Source organism: Bombus vancouverensis, chromosome 16 (assembly GCF_051014615.1).
Source record: "Bombus vancouverensis nearcticus chromosome 16, iyBomVanc1_principal, whole genome shotgun sequence".
Lineage (NCBI taxonomy): Eukaryota > Metazoa > Arthropoda > Insecta > Hymenoptera > Apidae > Bombus > Bombus vancouverensis.
The window spans coordinates 3772654-3793993 of record NC_134926.1 but is presented as its reverse complement, the minus strand read 5'-3'; the positions used below and the strand labels follow the sequence as shown (position 1 = coordinate 3793993).

Here is a 21340-nt window from a genome sequence, read left to right as displayed (position 1 = left end):
CTCGCACTGTCGATTTCCGTAATACGTAACACCGACGCTTAAATTTTATACGTATTCGCATTAGGCAACGATCCATCACGACGTCGATCGAGTTGAAAATTCACTTTTGAATTCCGTATATGGTATTCGATGACGTGATAGAAGAAAAAGCTCTAACGCGGCAAACGGCCAATGACAAACACAGGTTTTACACTGAACGTTTTATTCATCTTAAACTCTAACAACTTCGCACGTTGATTTTAATTGTATCTCTCTTTAAATACTTCCGAGTATGTGGCCGATCGACGACATTCGGTTCACACCAGAAGTGTTTCTACGATCGACGATTTCTTCGATCAACGACGCGTTAAACGTCAGCCGCAACTTGCAACTCTGACTAACCTAGACACGAGCCCGCGTCAAGAATTAACCCAACGACGGAGCTGCTATCGGGGATCCAGCGGAGCATAACTTAGGGTAAAAACATAGCGAGCAGATTTGGGTGGCGGTGTAGCCGACTATTCAGCCGACTGTTGAGTCAGACGGAGGACGGATCAACTCAGTCAGCCGAATAGTCTGCTGCGGCACCGCCACTTACACCTGCTCGCTACTTTTTTACGTTTAGCTTAGCATAGTTTTAGCTTCGCGATGGATTCCCTTAATAATAAATACGTCTCCGTATGCGATCGGAGTGACTCTGTGTAATCAATATCCGCCCGCGGCTATCGTTTCTATCCGCAACGCTTGTAATCGCGTAATCGAGCTAACGTGTTCGAGATCCGTTGGCCTCGGGTTCACGGCACGTAGAAGAGATCCTGTGTCAGCGATAGCGGTCGGCTACCGAGACGCGATAACCATAAATCTCTGGTCTAGTCGTGGTCGATGCCGCGAATGGACCCGAGCGGACCCGAGTTCGCCGAGTCTCGTCTCCTGTTTCCGTCGAAAACGCCTTGTTGACACTTTGATGGCGTGAAACGTTGGCGATTGCAACGGCGTACGAATAGCGGGAAAATGATGGCAAAATGAAACGCACGAAACACGCGTTCGCGGAACGCGGAGAAAAGATAGAGACGTGACAAAATATTGGAAAAACGTATGTTCAAAGGGAATAAGAAACTATCGAACGAAATGCCAACGACGAAACGCTCCATCGTGAAAGTGTTTAAAACGCTTTGCACATTGACGCGGCTGGGATGTGCACCGCGCCGGAGTACAGTTTCTTAGGCACGGACCTCCAACCAAAGACGAGAGCTTTGGCGAAAGGTTCCTCGCTACAACCGTCGCAGACGTCCATGATGGTTCTGACTTCACCTTCTGCTGGTTCCCTTTCGTCGTCCTTGTTTTCGTATTTTGGTAGTTGCAGACCGAAGTTGGTCAGGCCTGCGAAATAATTGTTGTCTAGGCCTTGACTAATGTAACCGTCGTCGACGATCAGACCGTCGCCCAGTTGCACCAGGCCTCGTTTCTTCTTCGTCGAGTCACGTTTTTCCAACTTCCTGTCTTTCGCAGACTCCGCGTCTTCTCTTGGCACGAACGTTACCTGAAAACAGAATTCAGCGTCGTCGATGATCTTCCCAGTGCTTAGTCGACCCTGTGTTCCCTTACAGCGTTCAAACTATGAATGTTTCTAATTTACAATCGTTTTTAATACGGAGGATCGAAAGTGGCAAACGTCACAGCCTGAGTTCCATGAAAATCGTAGCTCGTTGCCATGGGGAACACCCTGTACAAACGGCCTTAGTCGCGTCTCCTTGCGCGCGCAACGAAATTTCATAAATTTCGCGCGAATGACACGCACGATACGATAGCAAGTGCTCAGCCATTTTCGCCGACCACTTCATCCAAAATCTAATTATCGTAATAATTGTAATGTGCGTTCCAATCGACTCTTACCTTCCCGTCGGAAGGTTTTCCCTCTGAAACTGCCTCTTCGTTGATCTGCCTCTTCGCCACGCTGGACGCTTGCTCAGCGCTCGAGTCCGACTCGTTGCTCTTGGCTTCAACAGCCGACGAATCCTTCTCTCTCTTGAAGAGATTGTGGTACGAGCTGGCTCCCACGTCGGTTGTTTCGCTCGCCGGAGGCAAACTAACGCTAGAGCGTAGGTTGCCGAAGAACTGGCCGGATTGCAGAGGGAACGCTGCGGAGACGGAATTGGGATTCGCAGGAGGAAAGGGCTGAGGTGCTGGATCGCGGGGAATCACCGCAGGATGCCTCAGGGTGACGCCTCCTTGAACGATTTGCAGCGGCGACCCTGGATTGATTTTTACCTGAAATTCAACGAGGTCAGCGTGTTCCGCGATGCTCTTTGAAGCATAAATTTCCATAGATTGGATTTTAACGGTTTTAACGCGGCAGCAACGATAATTCGTGTGCATCGAGCAAGGAAATTGAACGAATCTAGCGACAGTCGCTTAAATTCAGGCGATGCAGCTGTATCGGAATTTCCCTGGCAAATAAAGCGAGCGCTACGGTATACCGTGACGTGGGTCAAACCTGATGATTGATTTGTCCAGCAGTGAGGTAGGGATGTTGCGGAAGGGGTCGGCCTGTTACGGGAGGACGCGTAGGTCTGGGCGTGTTGTTGGTGGTGTCGTGCTCGTAGTGATGGCCGTGATGGTGTTTGTGATCCTTGTGGGCTTTGCCGGCCGTCAGCGCGACCTCGTACAGCTGCACCATTGTTATTTCACCCACAAGACCGCCGGATCCTGAGCAAATGTGTTTCGTTAGAACAACCTTAGGAATGTAACGCGTATTACCGCCGTGTACGAGGAAAGTCGATGAAACGCTTTGGCACTGATATTTCAACCTCTTCAAAACATGGTATAATGTACACTGTTGTAAGTGAAAGTATCTCTACGCTCTCAAATTATAGCAAATAACACTCTTCTTCGTGAAGCTCTTTGATACAATTTTCGTGCCTGATTTTAGTTGCTAAATGCGATAGATGTTGTGCAGGCTAGCGTAAATGAATAAAAATTCATGGTCTGTACACGGAAAATGACATAGCACTACAGCCATAGTTGCCTTGGTTTTACGACGATTTACGAATTCTCACCTGGAGGAGCGCCATCGCCTTCCAAAAAGCCGCCGCCCAGCTGTCGTTGCTCCTGTCCAGTGATCGCAATTCCACCCCCTTTGATGACGTGGCCGACCAACTAACGAGTCGAGAAGAAAGACAAGCGAGCGAATTAAGGTCACGCTGAATTAGCTGCAGGGTCTGTTTGTTAATCGCGCGTTACGTCGGAGAGCACCGGTTTTAATTTGCATCTGACAAACGAGTCGCGAATTGCCATTATAAACTCTGCGTTTAAGCGCATCACGAGATGGACAGTTTTTTGTCACGTCCACTTTCTTGCTGCACTGAAAATATTTCCATTATTCAGCGCGCTTTAATCTACACTGACACAGTCAAAAGCGAGTACAGATACAGTTTCTATCAACTGCATTTGTACGAACGAAATCTTCCCAGCGTCCAATTAACTGATCTTTAGCTGAGCGCCGATCAACCTACGCGAACTCAGAAGGGACACGCGTCATGTAACGCATATTCTCGCGGTCGATACAGATTTGTAACGTTATCGTGCGTCCAAGAGCGAATATTCCACGTTTCGTGGAATTTTCTTGAACGAACTTGTCAGCTTTTATCGACTGAACAAAAGTCATAGACGAGAAGAATAGAGAAATAGGTGGATTCTTATGATATTTTGGCTTGACAACTAAGTGAGTGCGGATTTTGTCAATAGGTGGTGCTGTACGCAAATTCGTACAGAGGCAGTTGTTTCAGAAGCTTCTACACGTACGTTGGACAAATGGAAAATCGGTGGGGATGGAATAAATAACGCGAAAAACGTAAATCTGTAAAGCGTCTATTCACTGTATTTGATCGGTAGCGAATGCGCGCGGAAAATACGAAACGCAAAACCTTCTATATCTCGAGGCGAAGTAAAATTCCTTTCACCGCGCATTCTCTACTTCGATTATGCTTATCCGCTTATCGCTTCGAGCGAAGCCGCCGCCCGCTCCTTCCTCGATATTCACCGGAACGAATAACAGAGTTTCCTGCCGAATGGGTTCGGCTATCTGAGTAAACTCGTACGGAGAAAATCGAAGCCGTGTACGGTTATCGTAGAATCTGCAGAAATATATCCGCGTTGTATATTTTAGACGATTTATAATATAAGTAGGTGCACGTGAAAGTGTAGGAAATTTTGAAATATTTTCCGTACATTTCCTGCTAGTCAACCTGACTATCTGGGTACTTTTGAACGATAGCGTGAAACGACTTTCGCGTGAAATAGAATCGCGTTGACAAGACGAAGAGAGGGGAAGATAGCGAGCGCACGGAAACTCGCGGAAATTCGCACTCGTCCGCAAAAATTCTTCCCGCGATTTGCATCGCGTTGAACGAGACCAGCGAAGAGAGAAAAATTACGCAAGAGAATTCGCACGAATGCCAAGGAGAAATGGCAGCGTGGAATCGACCTAGAACCGGACGCGATTTCCTCCGGTGGAAGAGGAGTACCGCTGCCAAAGATCGCTTTCTACTCGAGTTCCGAGTCACGGTATACCGCCTGCATGATCCACTTTCGAGAATTCATGGCGAAAACTATAAACACACAGCCAGACCCTGGCATTGCTCGTTTATAGAAATCGCGCGCGTGCCTTGCTTTCGTAACGTAAAAGTGCATTATACTATAGAAATTTCATGCACATGCAAGTCCATAAATATCCCGACACTTACGTGTTTGCGAATTCCGTACGAACATCTTGAGAATTTATTACCTTGTTCTACATTGTACCGACGTTATTTTTGGACTATCTCGGGCGATATTATGTACAAATAATAAACGATAAAATTGTTGTAAAAATAGGTAAGCTGTGAAACGTGTACGTGTACGTATAGGATACGAAGATGTCGAGATAAAAATTTCGTTTCCATAGTACAATTTGTTACGACCGTTCGCGAAGAGTAAATTCTCGCTACGATTCTGATAGCCGATGCCGTGAACCAGCCGTTCCCCTGTTTCAATTAGGATAACAGAGATAGTTCAAATGATTGTAACACTGAATTAACAGGGTTAATATAAGCTACTATTTTAAACAATGTTTAAAATTATAATTAACACGTTGCAAATGATTCAACGATGATACAACTAGTTTATTATTATAATTCGACTCGACTTTATGATATTTCTCGACGTATTCGTTTGACTAAGCGATCTTGATTTTATTTCTCTGAACCTCTCGATGCATTCGGTTTGAATCCCCATGTAATACTGACTGCCCTTCGATTTTCTCCTTTGCCTTCTCTTAGAGACGACCCCCACCACGCTCGGGTCTCGCAACCGTTCGAGCCTATGATCACGTATGCCACCTTTTTTGTGTAGGTAAAATAACGGACCGAAGGCGAATCGATGTTTTTTAGAATTCGCTGCTTGACCACAACTATGCGCTTATCGCTACATTGTGTATATTTCGCCTGTCATGTAAGACGATCTGTCTACGACACTGTAGTACCAAGGGAGACGGTTAGGAACACGGCCTATAGTAAACCTCGGAGCGTAGCACAATCCATTTATATGTTTCATAAAGGATATAACCTAACAAACACGAAGATGGTACCCACCCACGTGATAATCAAACAGCTAAAAAATTCTACCAAATGTCCAAATTGGACAAATTGTGAATGTGAAATATTAAATAAAAAAAAAAATAATATGTTGATACGTGTTCACCTATGGAACTTTACGATAATTATATCGATATTATTTGTCTTTGATAACGTCAATACATAAAACAACACAACAAATTCATGCAAGTGTCCGGATATTTGCGTATGTGTCTTTTTCTGTCGTTAGAATCTGGTCTGGTTACGTACAAGCAATAGCACGTGCAAAGCTTCCTCGTAAAGAAATCAAAAAATAAGAAATCGAGGAAACGTAGAATAGAATCGTCCCGGCCGAGGTTTCATCTTCGAGAAAATCGATCTTGAAAATTTGCCAAGTAAATATGCTCGAACCTGCCTAATTACCGACTAGATCTGACTGAGCGATCAGCTGGAGGTTACTGGACGTGGGAAAATAAGTGACGCGTTTTACTCGCGTGCAACGCGCTTGAATTTTCCACGGCCGTTGGTAACGGTGCACTTTCACGGGCGCGAATTTTTTCGTCGATGGCTCGAGAGTTGGGTGAAAAGCACGGCAAGCTCGCTTACCCTGTTGTTGAAGCCGCGACCTACGCGCTCGTCGTTGACCCAGATCTGCCATTCTCCTGTACGACCGTTCCAGCTTTGGCAGCTGTGATACCACTTGTTCAGACGGAGCGGATAATTCAATCTGTACAAGTTGTGCCCGTCGATGTTCATCATGTAGTAGGAACTCCTGGCGGTGTTAGCGACCCAGGAGAGGATGCCACGCGGTTGATCTCCCACTTGAAAGTCGAGTGGATTCCGTTAGCGTACGCTTTCTGCGCATTTCTGCGTCTTCGAAGCAGGTTTGGGAAAAAGTGGCAAACTTCTACATCGTTTCAAATTTTAATGAGAATTCTATACAGAGGCTTAGGGTGTAAAATTAGGATTGTTTATGGAAAGTTTGATGGGGAAGTTGCAAGGACAATAATGCGTTTTACTGTTATTATTGGGCTGGCAACTAAGTGATTGCGGATTTTGTCATTAGGTGGTAATATCAGTTTTGCAAAAAGTTCAGTAAAATATCTTGGTCGCATCATGGAAACAGACGGTGTGCGACCAGGAAGAGATAACCTGAGAGCAATACGCGAATTTGAACGCCCAAAGGACAAAAAAATGTAAGACAATTGCTGGAGGAAATGAATTTTTATTCTAAATTTATAGAAGATGCCTGCAAACTCCTGGGACTTCATAACTTATTAAGGAAAAATGTGGAATTATGAGAAAGAAGAAGCGAACTTCAGCTTAAAACAATTTGATGGAACGCAAAAAGCCAGAGATTGGATATCAGAGTATGAAACGGAGTGGGAAAAATTAAAAATCCAAAATGAGCAGAAGAAAATCAAGCGCTTGAAGATGTATTTGAAGTTATAGGCGTATCGTGCTGCAGACCAACCCTTGTTGCTAAAAACTTTTAGAAATGAAGTTTTTCAATTTTCCCAGCTGTACCATTAGATGGCAATGACAAAATCCGCAATCACTTAGTTGCCAACCCAATATTTATATTTACGATTTAGAGAATAAAATTTACAATTTTGTATTTTGTACTCTCTAAGAAAAATTCTTTTAGGGATGGTTAAAGGAACGAAAAATGAATAATAGAACGGATAGTCTGACCTGATTGTTTTAACTGTGGCAAGTTAAACTATGCCTCGGGAACGGACGTTCCATACGATCGCGTCGTGCTTATGTCGTATTTACGCGCGATTCGCCAGAACATTCGCCTCGAATCCGCTTGCGAAACACGTTGCGACAGTTTTTCCGGAATTCGAGGTCCAACCGTTGCGCGATTTTTATCGAATATTATTATTATTGTTGTTGTTGTTATTATTATTATTATTGTTGCTATTACTATAGAAACAAAGATACGCGCGATGCGAGGAAGAATAAATTACGCGCGCGAATATGCAGCGTGTCCTGTTGAACAGGAAGCGTTCAAACGTCTGGAAAGATACGAAAAAATGTTTCAGAGAAAAGCCGTGTGATATCCACTTGACCCAGCGATTAAACATTTTCGAACGGATACCTCCACTTCTCATTACATATTTTATTTTATTATATTTTATTATCATATTTTAAGCGACGTTCTAAAGACACCGGAAACTCGTGTCCTTTGCACTTTACGTTATCGAGATACGAACTTTCAAGTTTGATGTGACACCGATATTAAGACGTTTTTCACGGTGCTACGACCGGTATGGCGTTGACGGAGCACGAAATCCCAGTTTTCCGACGTTTCCAAAATAATCGGTGAGCCGCGAACAGTCGCTTCCATTTGGTTGGCAACTAAGTGATTGCGGATTTTGTCAATATCGCCAAATGATAAAATCCGCAATCACTTAGTTGCCAACCCAATAAGTCCTTGCGTCGGTCTCGCGCGAAACACGCGAGTCTACAGTGTCTCGAAGACGTCAGCTATAGGAACACGCAACGAGGAATGGAGGTGGCCCAAATTTTGAAATTTCCCCACGTTCTCTCGTATTTTATCGATCGTATTGTCCCAGACGTTCGATCGTTGCCAATTGAACAGGACGTATACCGTACACGAAAGAGAAGAGCAACAAAGAAAAGAGAAAGATACGTAGGATTGAAAGTGTCTTAAGGATGATAAGGATTAATTATTGTCACGCCTAATTAAAACAAAAAATCGACGTTGCGCTGATCAGAGGGTTAAAGTAGGTAGGCAATTGGATGAACGGAGCGAAGATAGCGATAGATGAGACGGTGGCAGTAGCGTGTGGAATATTGCTAGCAAAAGGAAAGTGGTGATTCAGTTTCCACGAAAAGTGCGAGGCGGAACTTTCGCCTTTTCGCTCGTCCGGCCTCTTCGAAGCAAAAAAGAAAAAGCAAAAGGTGAAAGGGAAAGGAAACTGGCGGCGTGTCTCTCACCTGCGTACGAAAACAAAGGATGGTCGTTGCTGTGATTGTAGAATTTGGTCCACATGCACAACGTGAACTCCTTCATGTCCGGCAGCTGCGTCTTGTAGTGAACGTACTGCGGAAGGAAGAAAGCGATCGTTAATCAATGGAAATCGGATCCGTTCGGAGATCTGTGGCGCGGTCGGAACGTCGTTTACAGATCGGAGAATTACACGAGCGAGACGCGTTCTTACGCGATTTGACTTGTTCCGCGATCGCCGAGAAGTAAACTCGATTTGTAAGCAACCGGAGAACCTGTCGGCGCCACCGGTTCTTTTTACCATCGTCACCTTTCCCTCTGCGTTTCCGCGTGCAAACTGCGTTTCGCTTTCTATCGGCAAAATCGGTCGTGCAGATTGGTTGCATATGTTGTAACTGGCGATACGACTAGGAAAAAGGACGGTTGTAAGGTGAAAATTGAACGCGAAGCAACGTGAAATACAATTTTTACAAGTTGAACTTTGTTTTTCGGAAAATTGATTTTGTATGTTTGTAAAGGTATATTCGTGGGTTTATGTGAAAATAATCGCGTATTTCCATGCAGTTATAGATATCGAGTAACATCGAAAACAAACGTTGTTGCAGTGTTTGTTAAAATAATAACTCGCGCCGTACATTCTCTGTACAGTATACAACCGTATAGAATATTTGTCAACATTTTTGTCCATACGATTTCTGTCTGTCAGAATAGAAAATATTTTCGAGAACGTGCAAAGTATACGATCAAATTTATCTAACGCTATGAGCATAAACAGAGAGAGACCAGTTGCTGCATTTTTCAGCCAGACGATATGTTCGGGTATGTCGGCGCTATGAAATTGTACACAGACAAACGAAGAGTCTATCTTCAGATAAATCATGTTTGTTTTATTATTTTGCTAGGATTAACACTTTGACTGCCACGTTGGTCATTGGTGACCGGAGCTCCTCAACTTCCTACCATTGCAAAACTTGAATGAAAATTGACAGTTTGGGCATTTCGAATATAACCGATAAATAGAAGATACTTTGAAATAAAAAGTGCCCCATTGAACAATCAAACATTTTTATTAGAACATCAATAAAAAAAATGAGAAGAAATCTTGCATCTAACGGTGCACTGTGTTAAAACACTTTAAACATAAATGTGGCTCGTCGATACAATCTGGACGATAGGTGATCACCTTTTTGGTCCGATTCATAGCAATTTTTCATCCCAACTGTTTAACATTTTTTTATACCACTCTCTGCAAAATTTTCGTGCCAGGTACGTTTGCCCTTCTTTCTTCTGCATTTCGTGTCGCAATCTTTGTCGAATAAGTATATTTGACGGTTCTGGCGAATGGCACTGTGTGAGGTGCATTGCGAGTGCCATTCTAAAATCTGATAACTTGATTTTTAGTTTTGTTGCTTGTTTATAGAGTATCATCGCGTTTGAAATTGATGTATCTAACAATAACTCTAAAGCTAATTTTATATACCACTCGAGGGTTCTTCTATGTGCTGTAGAATATGCTATCATTGGATCTGATAAATCTACAGCACATTTTCCTCTCTTGTAATCTACACTACCATTGGTTTATCGCAAACATAATTTTTCTGCGGACCTGTACCATTTCAGCCGAATGTTTCGTCGAAATCATAAAAATAATCCTAATACTGTTTACTAATATCTTCTACACGTTTCAACAATATATTCCGCACGTTTTGCCTACGACGAAATAACGAAAGCGAATGGTTTGTTGCAATAAACGAAGCCTTGTTATAATATGTCGCTATCAACTGTTACCAAGGCGTCACGGTGGTCACCCGTGACCACCAGTAAGATAAACGGTCCATTGGGGAAGGATGTTGTCTCACATCATCAATTTATCATTATTTTGCCATTATATGCTTTGAATGGTATAAATACTCCCGTGGCGTCCTGAGCTAAACATGTGATTTCAGCGTGGCAGTCAGTGTTAATATCTTTATTATTATTATTATTATTATTATTATTATCATCATTTATCAGAGTTCATGGTTTTCAGCTTACGTTATATTTACGTTAGAATTCTCATTAGCTGCGACAGACATTTAAAAGATACAAAGTAGATCGCTGCAGGTTCGTTTGCTGACAACGTGCTGTTAATTTCAATAAGAAAAAGTCTATTACTCGCACTGTGTAGCTAAAAAGAGGCGCGCGATTATCCAAGTAAAATGCGTTGGAAAAGAAACGAACCAGCTTAACCGATTGCATCTTACGCGGAACGATCTGTTGTAACGTAATCGTCGCGTTTCCCGATCGCACGGCTCTCCGCCGGTTTAACCATTTCACGAGAACAAGGTCTCCGCCATAATTTCCTACTTTGTGTTTACGCATTCGCGTTGCGCAACAAAATCGTTCGACACGCTTCGAAATCGATTGCCAAGTGCGGCTCAATTTTCGCTGCATCTGTAGGCAAATGATGCGCGTCGGTGAATTAAGTCGGGAAATGAACTCGAGAGGAATAATAGCGGCGCAAAGCGATCTCGCGACAGTTCGATGCACTTGAACGTGTTGCCGCGTTCCACACGATTTCCCGAGCGCGAGATTTACAACGAACAGGATAATCGAATTGTCTTTTAATTTACATCGTCTCACTGTTTCGCTCTTCCCTAATTTGCTAATGAAACCAGCATGAAAGCCGTGTCCCTGCAAAGTGAAAGAGTGTGAATTCGACGTAGCCGATAGCTAGCGATGCGATCTGCGGTATTTGGAATTTCTGTGCAACGTGTACGACGATAAAATCCAATCACTTGCAACCTGATTCGTATCTTGAAGCCTCTGCGAGCAGACACTCGAAATAACAGTCATTTTCGGCATTTTTTGGAAACATGCCACGGAGTAAAAGCTAATTTCTCCAAAGATGAAGAGGAGGAAGATAGTAATTTTTAATTGTTCCCATCGCGAATAACAGTTGTGAACGATTAGCATTTTTTGTTTTTTTTGGGGGGGGGGCTATCGACGAACCGAATTTCATTTTGGTTACCGATAACCATAATCGATTGCCCGAAAACAATTCGTTTGCTTATCGTAAAATTTACTCTCGTTACGTTCGGCTATCGTCGATTGTTGTTAACGTTGCTGATAATTGGTATTAATATTCATATTTGTAATTAGTATTCATCGATACGAAACAATTTAATTATGAAGCTTGCGTATACATTTTATTAATCAAAGAAACGATATGAAAATATATGAGATACAGAATATCCTCTGTTTCATATATTTTCATGCCGGATTTTCTGCTTAATAAAATATACAACTTTCGTAACAAATCTTTCCTTATATTGTCAAATTTCAATCGTTTGTATCGATCAAAGATATCGATTCTTATAGCTTAACTTTGAAAATTTGTCTTGCGCAACGATTGATATCCGTTTGAAAATTTTGCTCAGTTCCTGAGCCTTTGAAGTTTCTTGAGTTTTGATAGTCTTGCGGGATATTCGAAATTCTTAGCTCGAGAGTTTCAGGATGGAAACGATGTATCTTATGGAAAGATCAGCAGGAAGCAAACGACCCAAAGAATTTGACACGATCGAAGATTTTTCAAGATTTGTAACACTCGCAAACTAGTCAAAACCTACCAAGATTCAAATTTGAATCTGAAAATGCCCAGTTTAGAAACTATTTCAAAGTTAATACTAGCACTACCGATAGTTAACACGAAGCTATTTCTATCAAAACCAGTGAAAACGACTGGTCTTTAAAAAATACCTAATAATACAATATTTTTATACTTATTGATTTATTACTCTCTTACGGAAAGAATTCCATGTTATATAGTACATTTTTGATATTATTAATCCATCTGGGGCCATGATCCCTAAACGAGGGTTGACACGTTTATAAAATTGTAGAACCAGTCATTTTGACTGGTGTGGTGTTTCTAGTGTTAGCATCTAGCGATCCAGCGATCGATCCGGAATTTTCCTGATAACTGATATCGTCATATCGAAAAATTTGAAAAACGCGTGACAAGTTGTAGAAAACGAGGAAACTGATTAATTGGGGTTCGATAAACAGATTGCAGCACCCTTTTACACTTCGACAAGTACCAGTCATTTTCACTGGTATTGGTACAAGTAGCCTTGATGCAAAATTATTTTCAGTTTGAATACATAAAAAACAAAATGTTGTTATTTCTATACTCAGAGGTAGGATCGCAACAGGTTATGGGCCCAGGTGCAATAATTAGTTATTATTTTTATTGAAAATATTATTAACAGTAATAATATCGAGGAGCGCAGAGGAAACCAAAAAACAAAAAAAAAGGGGGTGCGTGATCGATGATTCAGTGTTGAATATCATAAGGACGCTGTATCGAGTATACAATAATTATTTACGTGATAATACAGTTATCAAAAAAAAAAAAAAAAAATGTCGAGCGGGGCGAGTTTAAGTATAGAAATAACAAGACAAAATAAAATTCATTATATTATTCTTTTAGTTATCGTCGCGAAAGTCATTACATCATTGCGGAAAAGAATATAACACGAAGTAGGAATTCGAAAATAAAGTTGTAAAACCAGTCAATTTCACTGGTGTGGTCGTTCTAGTGTTAACAGCATAACGCATAAATGTCATCAAATCGTCGGAACGTTTTATAAACGTGTTATGTACAATCTGAAATTTCACTAGCAGTGTAACGATTATCGCGATTGTAACAGCAAAATATGAAGGCAATCTAAAAATGTATAGAGAAGTACAAGACATTTATTGCAAACATACGTTGTTAATACACACATTGTTAGTGAAAAATAAATAAACAGCGTGAATACTAGTCTTAAATATACGTATACAGTTAGTGCTATACATTGGTATAGATGTTCTCGCATCGTGTGTACGTATTATAGTTTATAAAATAGCATGATCTTTGTTACCCAAAGGTATAGCTTCTGACAAATACCTTGTAACATGTATTAGATTGTCCGAAAAGTTTCTTTCGTTTCATGAGTGAAACAATAGATGCACAACATTTTTTATTTTATATTATTTCATGTATGATCCATTTTGTAATAATAGAATAAAATAGATCAAACATAATTCAATAAAATAATATAAAAGAAACAATGTTGTGCACTTGCTACTTCCTTATAAAACGAAAGAAACTTCTTATTATATTAATATTAATACTAATATTATTCTTTTAGTTATCGTTGCCAAGGTCATTGCATCATTGTAATTGGAAAAAATATAACACGAAGTAGGAATTCGAAAATAAAATTGTAAAACCAGTCAATTTCACTGGTGTTGTAGTTTCAGTGCTAATTTTGTCGAATCGAGCGTATGAAAGACGCTACCTTCCTCGTCTTTCGTACAATTATTAAAACTAAAATATCCTGTTCAAGTATCTCGATACTCGTTTCGTAGAAATGAAAAAATTGCATCTGACGGTGCATAAAAAAGTGTGCAGTTCTATCGAAGAAAACAGGTGACGTTGAAATCACACGAAGACACGTCCAACTGAATAAGATTCCTGACCATCCCAAGGTATCTGCCTCGAAGCAAAGTAACGTTACACGCAATAATTTAGCAAATGTTTGCGTGGGTCGATTAAAGTAGGCCAATCTCTACAGCAAATATTCGTCTAAGAAATTTTTCTCAAAAATAAAATATTCGGTTGGCAGCTAAGCGATTGCGAATTTTGTCGATAGCATCCAATGACAAAATCCGCGATCACTCAGTTGCCAAGCCAACAATAGACTGGCGTTGGTCAAGCGATCGAAATCGAGTTGTTATCGAATGTAAAACTAATCAGAATGTAGCTATACACCTGGCTCGATCTATCGACGAACTCGGTACGTCCATTTGGTCAGAATTTGTTGCTTTTGCGTGTTTCATCAGCCTTGATCGGTGGCTCGGAAAACGAAACGGCGAGCAACAAAGTCGGTCGATTTCGAGAACTTCTGAAAAGAGTAGAGTCTCACTCGCGTGTCGCGTTTTCTCCTACTTTCGTTGCCACGATTCGTGTCGTTTTGCTCGCATCGAGGCTCTCTCGACCGCGGCCAAGCCTTCCAGTACGCAACCACGATATTTCGTTTTGCAGCAGGAAACGCGTCCCGTGTAAATAAAAAAGAAGACAATCGGCAGTCTATTGAAAGATCGAGTTAAAACAAATTTTCGTTGACAATCGACAGAGCCAACACAATGGCCAAATTATTTTGTCAGCCCTTCGTCCGCGTACTGCGTCCCTTTCCATGGCAAATGAAATCTTTAAAGAGAAGCTATCGGATGATATTCGGGAGAAATTTTGTAAAATCGTGCGAGAATTTTTGCCGCATTTCCTAAAGCGCAAAAATCGAAGGAAGATATATGGACTGTTTGAAACTCGGTATAGTCGTTCAGACTCGGCCAACGCGCAGACGACGCGAGTAAAACTGAGCTTTGGTATCGCAGGTTTCGAGCAGACGCGTTAAATTAAACGATTTCACACCTCGCCCTATATCATCGTTCACGCTCTGCCGATTTCCATTACAATTTCGTTAATTCTCGGAATTTTTTAGTGAAACTTTCACGGGATATTCTAACGAGCCCATAACAGAAAAACGAAGTTTCCACATTCACGAACCAGCTACGTAGCTCACATCTAGAAATTGATTGCTAAGTCTGTTAGGTTTGTTCACTTAGGTGTATCCGAGGCGAGAGTGAGAAACGTGTTATGACTCGATGAAATCGAAAGGATCGCCGGCTCCTCCGGCTGATGATGCATCGCGTACATTCGCCTCTCTAATTCAAAATCGTTTAATCACAGTCTGGTTGTGTTTTAACTGGAGAAACCTTAGAAATCGGATTAACATTTCTATCGGAATAATTCATTGTAATTATTTGGACAAAGCTGCTGTTAAACACCAATGATAATAGAACGATTATAATATCAAATCACTATCGCTGTATTTCACGTACAATGTTAGAGAATAAAAGCGCAAGAATTAAAGTAAATGGAAGTAATTGTCGTGTGAAAAGTACAAGACCCGTGCACAACCGCGTTAACTCGACCGTAGGAAAAGTGCTAAGATGGGAAATTACAAGACAAATATCCAATGTTTTGTCGCGAGATCATATTCCTTTTGCATTACATCATTGCGGAAAAAGGTATAACATGAAGTAGGAATTTGAAAATAAAATTGTAGAACCAGTCATTGTGACTACATTTTGTGGTATTTCTAGTGTTAGCAATCTAGCGATCCAGCGATCGATCCGGAATTTTCCTGATAACCGATATCGTCATATCGAATAATACGCAGTAAAAATTTGAAAAACGCGTGGCAAGTTGAAGAAAACGAGGAAACTGGTTAATTGGGGTTCGATAAACAGATTGTAGCACCCTTTTACACTTTGACAAGTACCAGTCATTTTCACTGGTATTGGTACGAGTAGCCTTGATACAAAATTATCTTCAGTTTGAATACATAAAAGACAAAATAAAATTCCTTATACAGGGTGGTTGATAACTGTTGGTACAAGCGGAAAGGGGGTGATTCTACGCGAAAAAAGAAGTCGAAAATATAGAATAACAATTTTTCGTTCGAGGCTTTGTTTTCGAGAAAATCGACTTTGAATTTTCGCTCGGTACGCGTCCACTTTATCGCGTCTCGTTATAACGGATCTCACTGTAGATCGTTGTCTCGATGGAAAAATTAAAAAAAAAATTTTTTTCATTCTATATTTTCGATTTCTTTCCGCTTGTACCACCAGTTACCAACCACCCTATATAATATTTATCATAATATATAACATAACTGTACTTTACCTTTAATGCAAATTGGCAAATTTTGAGAAAAAGGTTATAAAAGAAATGTAAGAATGATATTTACAAAATTCAAAACGGAACATATTACGAAATAAAGGGAGAATAAATTAATGCCAATTGTATTTCAATATTTGTTGAAAATCACACTAATAATACTTATTCAAAATCGTTAAGAAAAATGGAAAAATCAGTTCGCTTTTATAAACACAGTACTTACAAATAAGAAGAATCATGGTTTGCTCATAGTTTGATATAGAACACGTAGAGTATAAAGCATGAATACTGTATTCTCAATTATACAGGGTGGTTGGTAACTGGTGATACAAGCGGAAAGGGGGTGATTCTACGCGAGAAAAGAAGTCAAAAATTTTTCGTTTGAGGCTTTGTTTGCGAGAAAATCGACTTTGAATTTTCGCTCGGTACGCGTGCACTTTGTTGTCTCGATGGAAAAATAAAAAAAAGAAAAATTTTCATTCTATATTTTCGACTTCTTTTTTCGCGCACAATCACCCCCTTTCCGCTTGTACCATCAGTTGCCAACCACCCTGTATTATTCTTTTAGTTATCGTTGCGAAAGTCATTACATCATTGCGGAAAAGAATATAACACGAAGTAGGAATTTGAAAATAAAATTATAAAACCAGTCAATTTGACTGGTGTGATAGTTCTAGTGTTAATTATCTTTCTGTTTTATATTTATTACATCAGAGCTTGATATTTTATGTTTTCAAGGTTTAGGAGAATGTAAGTAATAAGAGAATGAGGAATGTAAGAGGTGCTTACGTTCTAAAATCAAGTTTAAACTGCAGATTCGACCGCGTAAAATGTTAAGCTCTGTGATTGGAAGTAGAACGTAAACGTAAACCAAAGAACAAGACAAACACTGTGATAAATAAATAAATAAATAAATTTCCAATAGAATTCAGCAGACAATTTCGAAAGGGAAACACGGTACAATGCACAAATATGCGTTACGATCTTCGCAAAGATACCAGTGTACTTAGTTTTGCATAAATTCGTGAATAAATCGGATAAAGGAAATCTGACAGGAAAGCGTGATTTTAAATAAGCGATTATGGTCGAATTTATTATTTGATTAAAATTAAAATTAAATTAAAAGCGTCAACGGAACGATCTACGAGACGCACCGTGTGCGTCGATAAAGGACGAATAGTGAATTTTCCTCACCTCGAAGTAGAGTTGCTGTTTCATAGCGATTTTATACAGTGTACATCTGTCTTCTTCGTGGTGTGCCAGCAACGACGAGCTTGCTGCGTCGTAAAGAGACTGTGCATTTTCGAAGATAGCGACGGTGCCTTGGTGCAGGGCGCTGGCAGTTGGCGTTGGGAACGACGGACTCCAGGAGGTAGAGATTGCCTGGGCCGTGGTTAGAAACCCGTAGAAAAACGCAAGGATCCACATGATTCTCCTCGAGGAATCTGAAAAAAATGTGCTAACGAAAGATTCGCTGACGCAGCAAGTTTGAAAGCGATCCCATTTGCATGGAATTTGCATATGGGATTTATTTTCTTTTGAAATTGGATTCGTTGAAGATAGTTGGGCGAACTAATTACAGCAAATTATAGATAGCACAGGTACCGAGTTGGAAAATTTCACGAGCTGCGAATTATTATCGAAAGATAATGATCGATGTAGGAAGTAGCCAGTCGAAGGATGGAACGCGTCTCGTTGAACGTTAGGTTGTTATGCGAGAGGCTTGCTGTTGCAACATTTCATTCACCTAAGCGGAACGATATCGCCTGCAAAACGAATGAAAATCAACGCTTTTATCGAGCGTTTCGTTGTAAAAGCGGCAAACTCTCGCGGGTTTCACCCTACGTTGATTTGGCCGAAAGCAACGCTCGCTCAAACACCAACGAAATTAGCGACAGCATAGGGCAAGGTTGTACGGTATCCAGCGCTTTAGCTCCCTTTCGCTCTAACTTGTTTCGCAGTTGGTAAAATTCGAATTGGGAAAAGTGCAGGGAAATTGAAACAAATTATAGGAAAGTTGAGACTCGATGAAAGAAGAGAAATTATTTCTTGTAATCTAACAATGAATTTTTACAAGAAGTAATTTAATGTACATAATATAATTAACAAAAAAGTACAGGACAAATGACAAATAAATCTCTGGAGCGCGTATTTAGTCCCCAAATCTGGGGGAAAATATGGTTCAATTAATAGTAGAATTTAGTAGACACTTAGTAGATGGTAGAATATATACAAATTGGATTGGCGACTAAGTGATTGCGGATTTTACCATTAGGTGGTATTACCATTTACCATTTAGGTGACAAAATCGAATTGGGTAAAATGTAGGGAAATTGAAACAAGTTATAGGAAAGTTGAGACTCGATGAAAGAAGAGAAATTATTTCTTGTAATCTAACAATGAATTTTTACAAGAAGTAATTTAATGTACATAATATAATTAACAAAAAAGTATAGGACAAATGACAAATAAATCTCTGGAGCGCGTATTTAGTCCCCAAATCTGGGGGAAAATATGGTTCAATTAATAGTAGAATTTAGTAGACACTTAGTAGATGGTAGAATATATACAAATTGGGTTGGCGACTAAGTGATTGCGGATTTTACCATTAGGTGGTATTACCATTTACCATTTAGGTGACAAAATCGAATTGGGAAAAGTGCAGGGAAATTGAAACAAATTATGGGAAAGTCGAGACTCGATGAAAGAAGAGAAATTATTTCTTGTAATCTAACAATGAATTTTTACAAGAAGTAATTTAATGTACATAATATAATTAACAAAAAAGTATAGGACAAATGACAAATAAATCTCTGGAGCGCGTATTTAGTCCCCAAATCTGGGGGAAAATATGGTTCAATTAATAGTAGAATTTAGTAGACACTTAGTAGATGGTAGAATATATACAAATTGGGTTGGCGACTAAGTGATTGCGGATTTTACCATTAGGTGGTATTACCATTTACCATTTAGGTGACAAAATCGAATTGGGTAAAATGTAGGGAAATAGAAACAAGTTATAGGAAAGTTGAGACTCGATGAAAGAAGAGAAATTATTTCTTGTAATCTAACAATGAATTTTTACAAGAAGTAATTTAATGTACATAATATAATTAACAAAAAAGTACAGGACAAATGACAAATAAATCTCTGGAGCGCGTATTTAGTCCCCAAATCTGGGGGAAAATATGGTTCAATTAATAGTAGAATTTAGTAGACACTTAGCAGATGGTAGAACTTAATATATACTGAATTGGCAACTAAGTGATTGCGGATTTTGTCATTAGGTGGTATTGACAAAATCCGCGATCATTTAGTTGCCAATGCAACATGTATTATTAGGTTGTCCGAAAAGTGTCTTTCTTCTACAGACACGTCTTTTACAACAACGCATCTTTATACAAACATGAAACCTAATCCGTCCAACGTTGTGATCTTCATTTTGATAGAACAAAATGGATCATACGTAATTCGATAAAATAATATAAGAAAAAAATATTCCAAAACGAAAGAAACTTTTCTGACGACCCAATACATTCTACCTTCTACTAACTATCGATAGTTCGAACAAAAAAATTCTTTTCCCTTAGAAAATAAGACGAGTCGCTAGCGTATGCTTTATCTATTACCACTTCAAGTTGCCTCTAATTTCTCATTAAAATTGTTCTAGCGGCAAACGAGTCTACTGCCGCGTTATTTAGCCCGGTTTTCCGAATATCCATCGTTCAAGATAACGATCTGGTTTAATCGAAGTTTCAAAAGTTATTTCGATATCCTGCCGGTGGTTTCCAGGCAGAATTAAAAGCTGACGCGTATATACAGGGTGTCCCGCGCAACTCTGCCAAATAGACATTATAACACTGAAGCAGCACAAGATGTAAAACGAATCTCATTAAATAACATCAAACGCTATCGAATGACGTTCATTCTCACATACAAATTTAACCTACTAATTTAAGTATCCTAATTTACGTATACTTGGCGTATCAAACGCTATATACACTTTATATATCTGGCTACGAAATCCTGGAAATACCGTCACTTACAAAACCAACGTATACACCAGATAGCGTTTAATCTCGCTTAATGAAATTCGTTCTATCTTCGTCCCATGCACCGCTTCAAAGCTGTAGCTTGTTTTAGCTACGCTGGACACCTTGTATGTACGTAGCCTGATCCGATGGATATTGGTATCTCGGTGTGTAGCGGAGGGAAAGCCGATAGAAAATTTGGTGGCAGAAATCGGTCAATATAACTCACCGAGAAGCAATCACCGATTTATTCGCGGCGATAACGAGAGGTAGATGTTCGCGGTCTCGAAACGGAAAGGTAACTGTCCGTTCGTTCAGTTCGACGTAGGCCTCGTAAACTCGTAAGAGGTGTGCACACCTCCTACCCACTTTGAATCGCCTTTTTCTCTCTCCTCCGGTCTCGCACATCCTACGATTCACTACGAGCACGGAGAATGCTTGTACAATGTACAATCAACTCTCCTTTTCTCCGTATACTGTCGAGTCGACTGGCGTGTTTTTCTCCTTCGTATTTCTTTCCTACTTAATCTCGTAATACGCGATACAGCCACGTATCCTGACAGCAATTAATTGCATCTAGATCTTTGTTTATCGTAGCATCAGTTCGCTGTGGTATGCAGGCAAATATGTACACGATCGATCAAAGGCGTGTACAGTGGCAGCAAAAAGCACTTGTGCACTGTTGCGTTTATTATTTGCATTATTTATTTATATACGAATTAATTAGGTGTAATTATAGCGGTTTCTTACATTTGTAATTTATAATATTATGATTTTATTTGTACAAACTGTTTGTTACAGCGTTCGCTTGTTTTTATAGTTATCGTACGTTACAGTTAGGTGCGTGAGTCACGGGATACTAATCTACTAATTTTAAACATAACCTTTCATGAATCGGGTCTGCGGTAAAATATTCAACACGGTGTAATCTAGTTTTCTTATAATTAGGGTACGCATGTTTATGCAAATTTGTGTT

General features: G+C 40.1%; 2 protein-coding genes across 29 annotated transcripts in view; one reads left to right on the top strand and one right to left on the bottom strand.

Annotated features, from left to right (window-relative positions):
- The window catches only part of LOC117163125 (uncharacterized), a 215715-nt gene that overhangs the window by 129812 nt on the left and 64563 nt on the right, over positions 1-21340 (top strand). The gene's annotated exons all lie outside the window — the stretch shown is intronic.
- On the bottom strand, positions 186-20813 carry b6 (pentraxin-related protein b6). Of its 3 annotated transcripts, XM_076625266.1 has the most exons (9): positions 20594-20813; positions 17939-18099; positions 17528-17778; positions 8556-8661; positions 6195-6409; positions 3036-3135; positions 2474-2685; positions 1873-2247; positions 186-1519 (listed from the first exon to the last, which is right to left on the bottom strand). In XM_076625266.1, exons 3-9 carry the CDS (start codon positions 17759-17761, stop codon positions 1142-1144), a joined length of 1620 nt encoding a protein of 539 aa, XP_076481381.1. In that variant the 5' UTR covers positions 17762-17778; positions 17939-18099; positions 20594-20813; the 3' UTR covers positions 186-1141. The 3 variants fall into 3 exon arrangements, with proteins under 3 accessions (XP_076481381.1, XP_033201064.2, XP_033201065.2); XM_033345173.2 differs by lacking the exon at positions 17939-18099 and having other exon boundaries at positions 17528-17792; XM_033345174.2 differs by lacking the exon at positions 17939-18099 and having other exon boundaries at positions 20594-20812.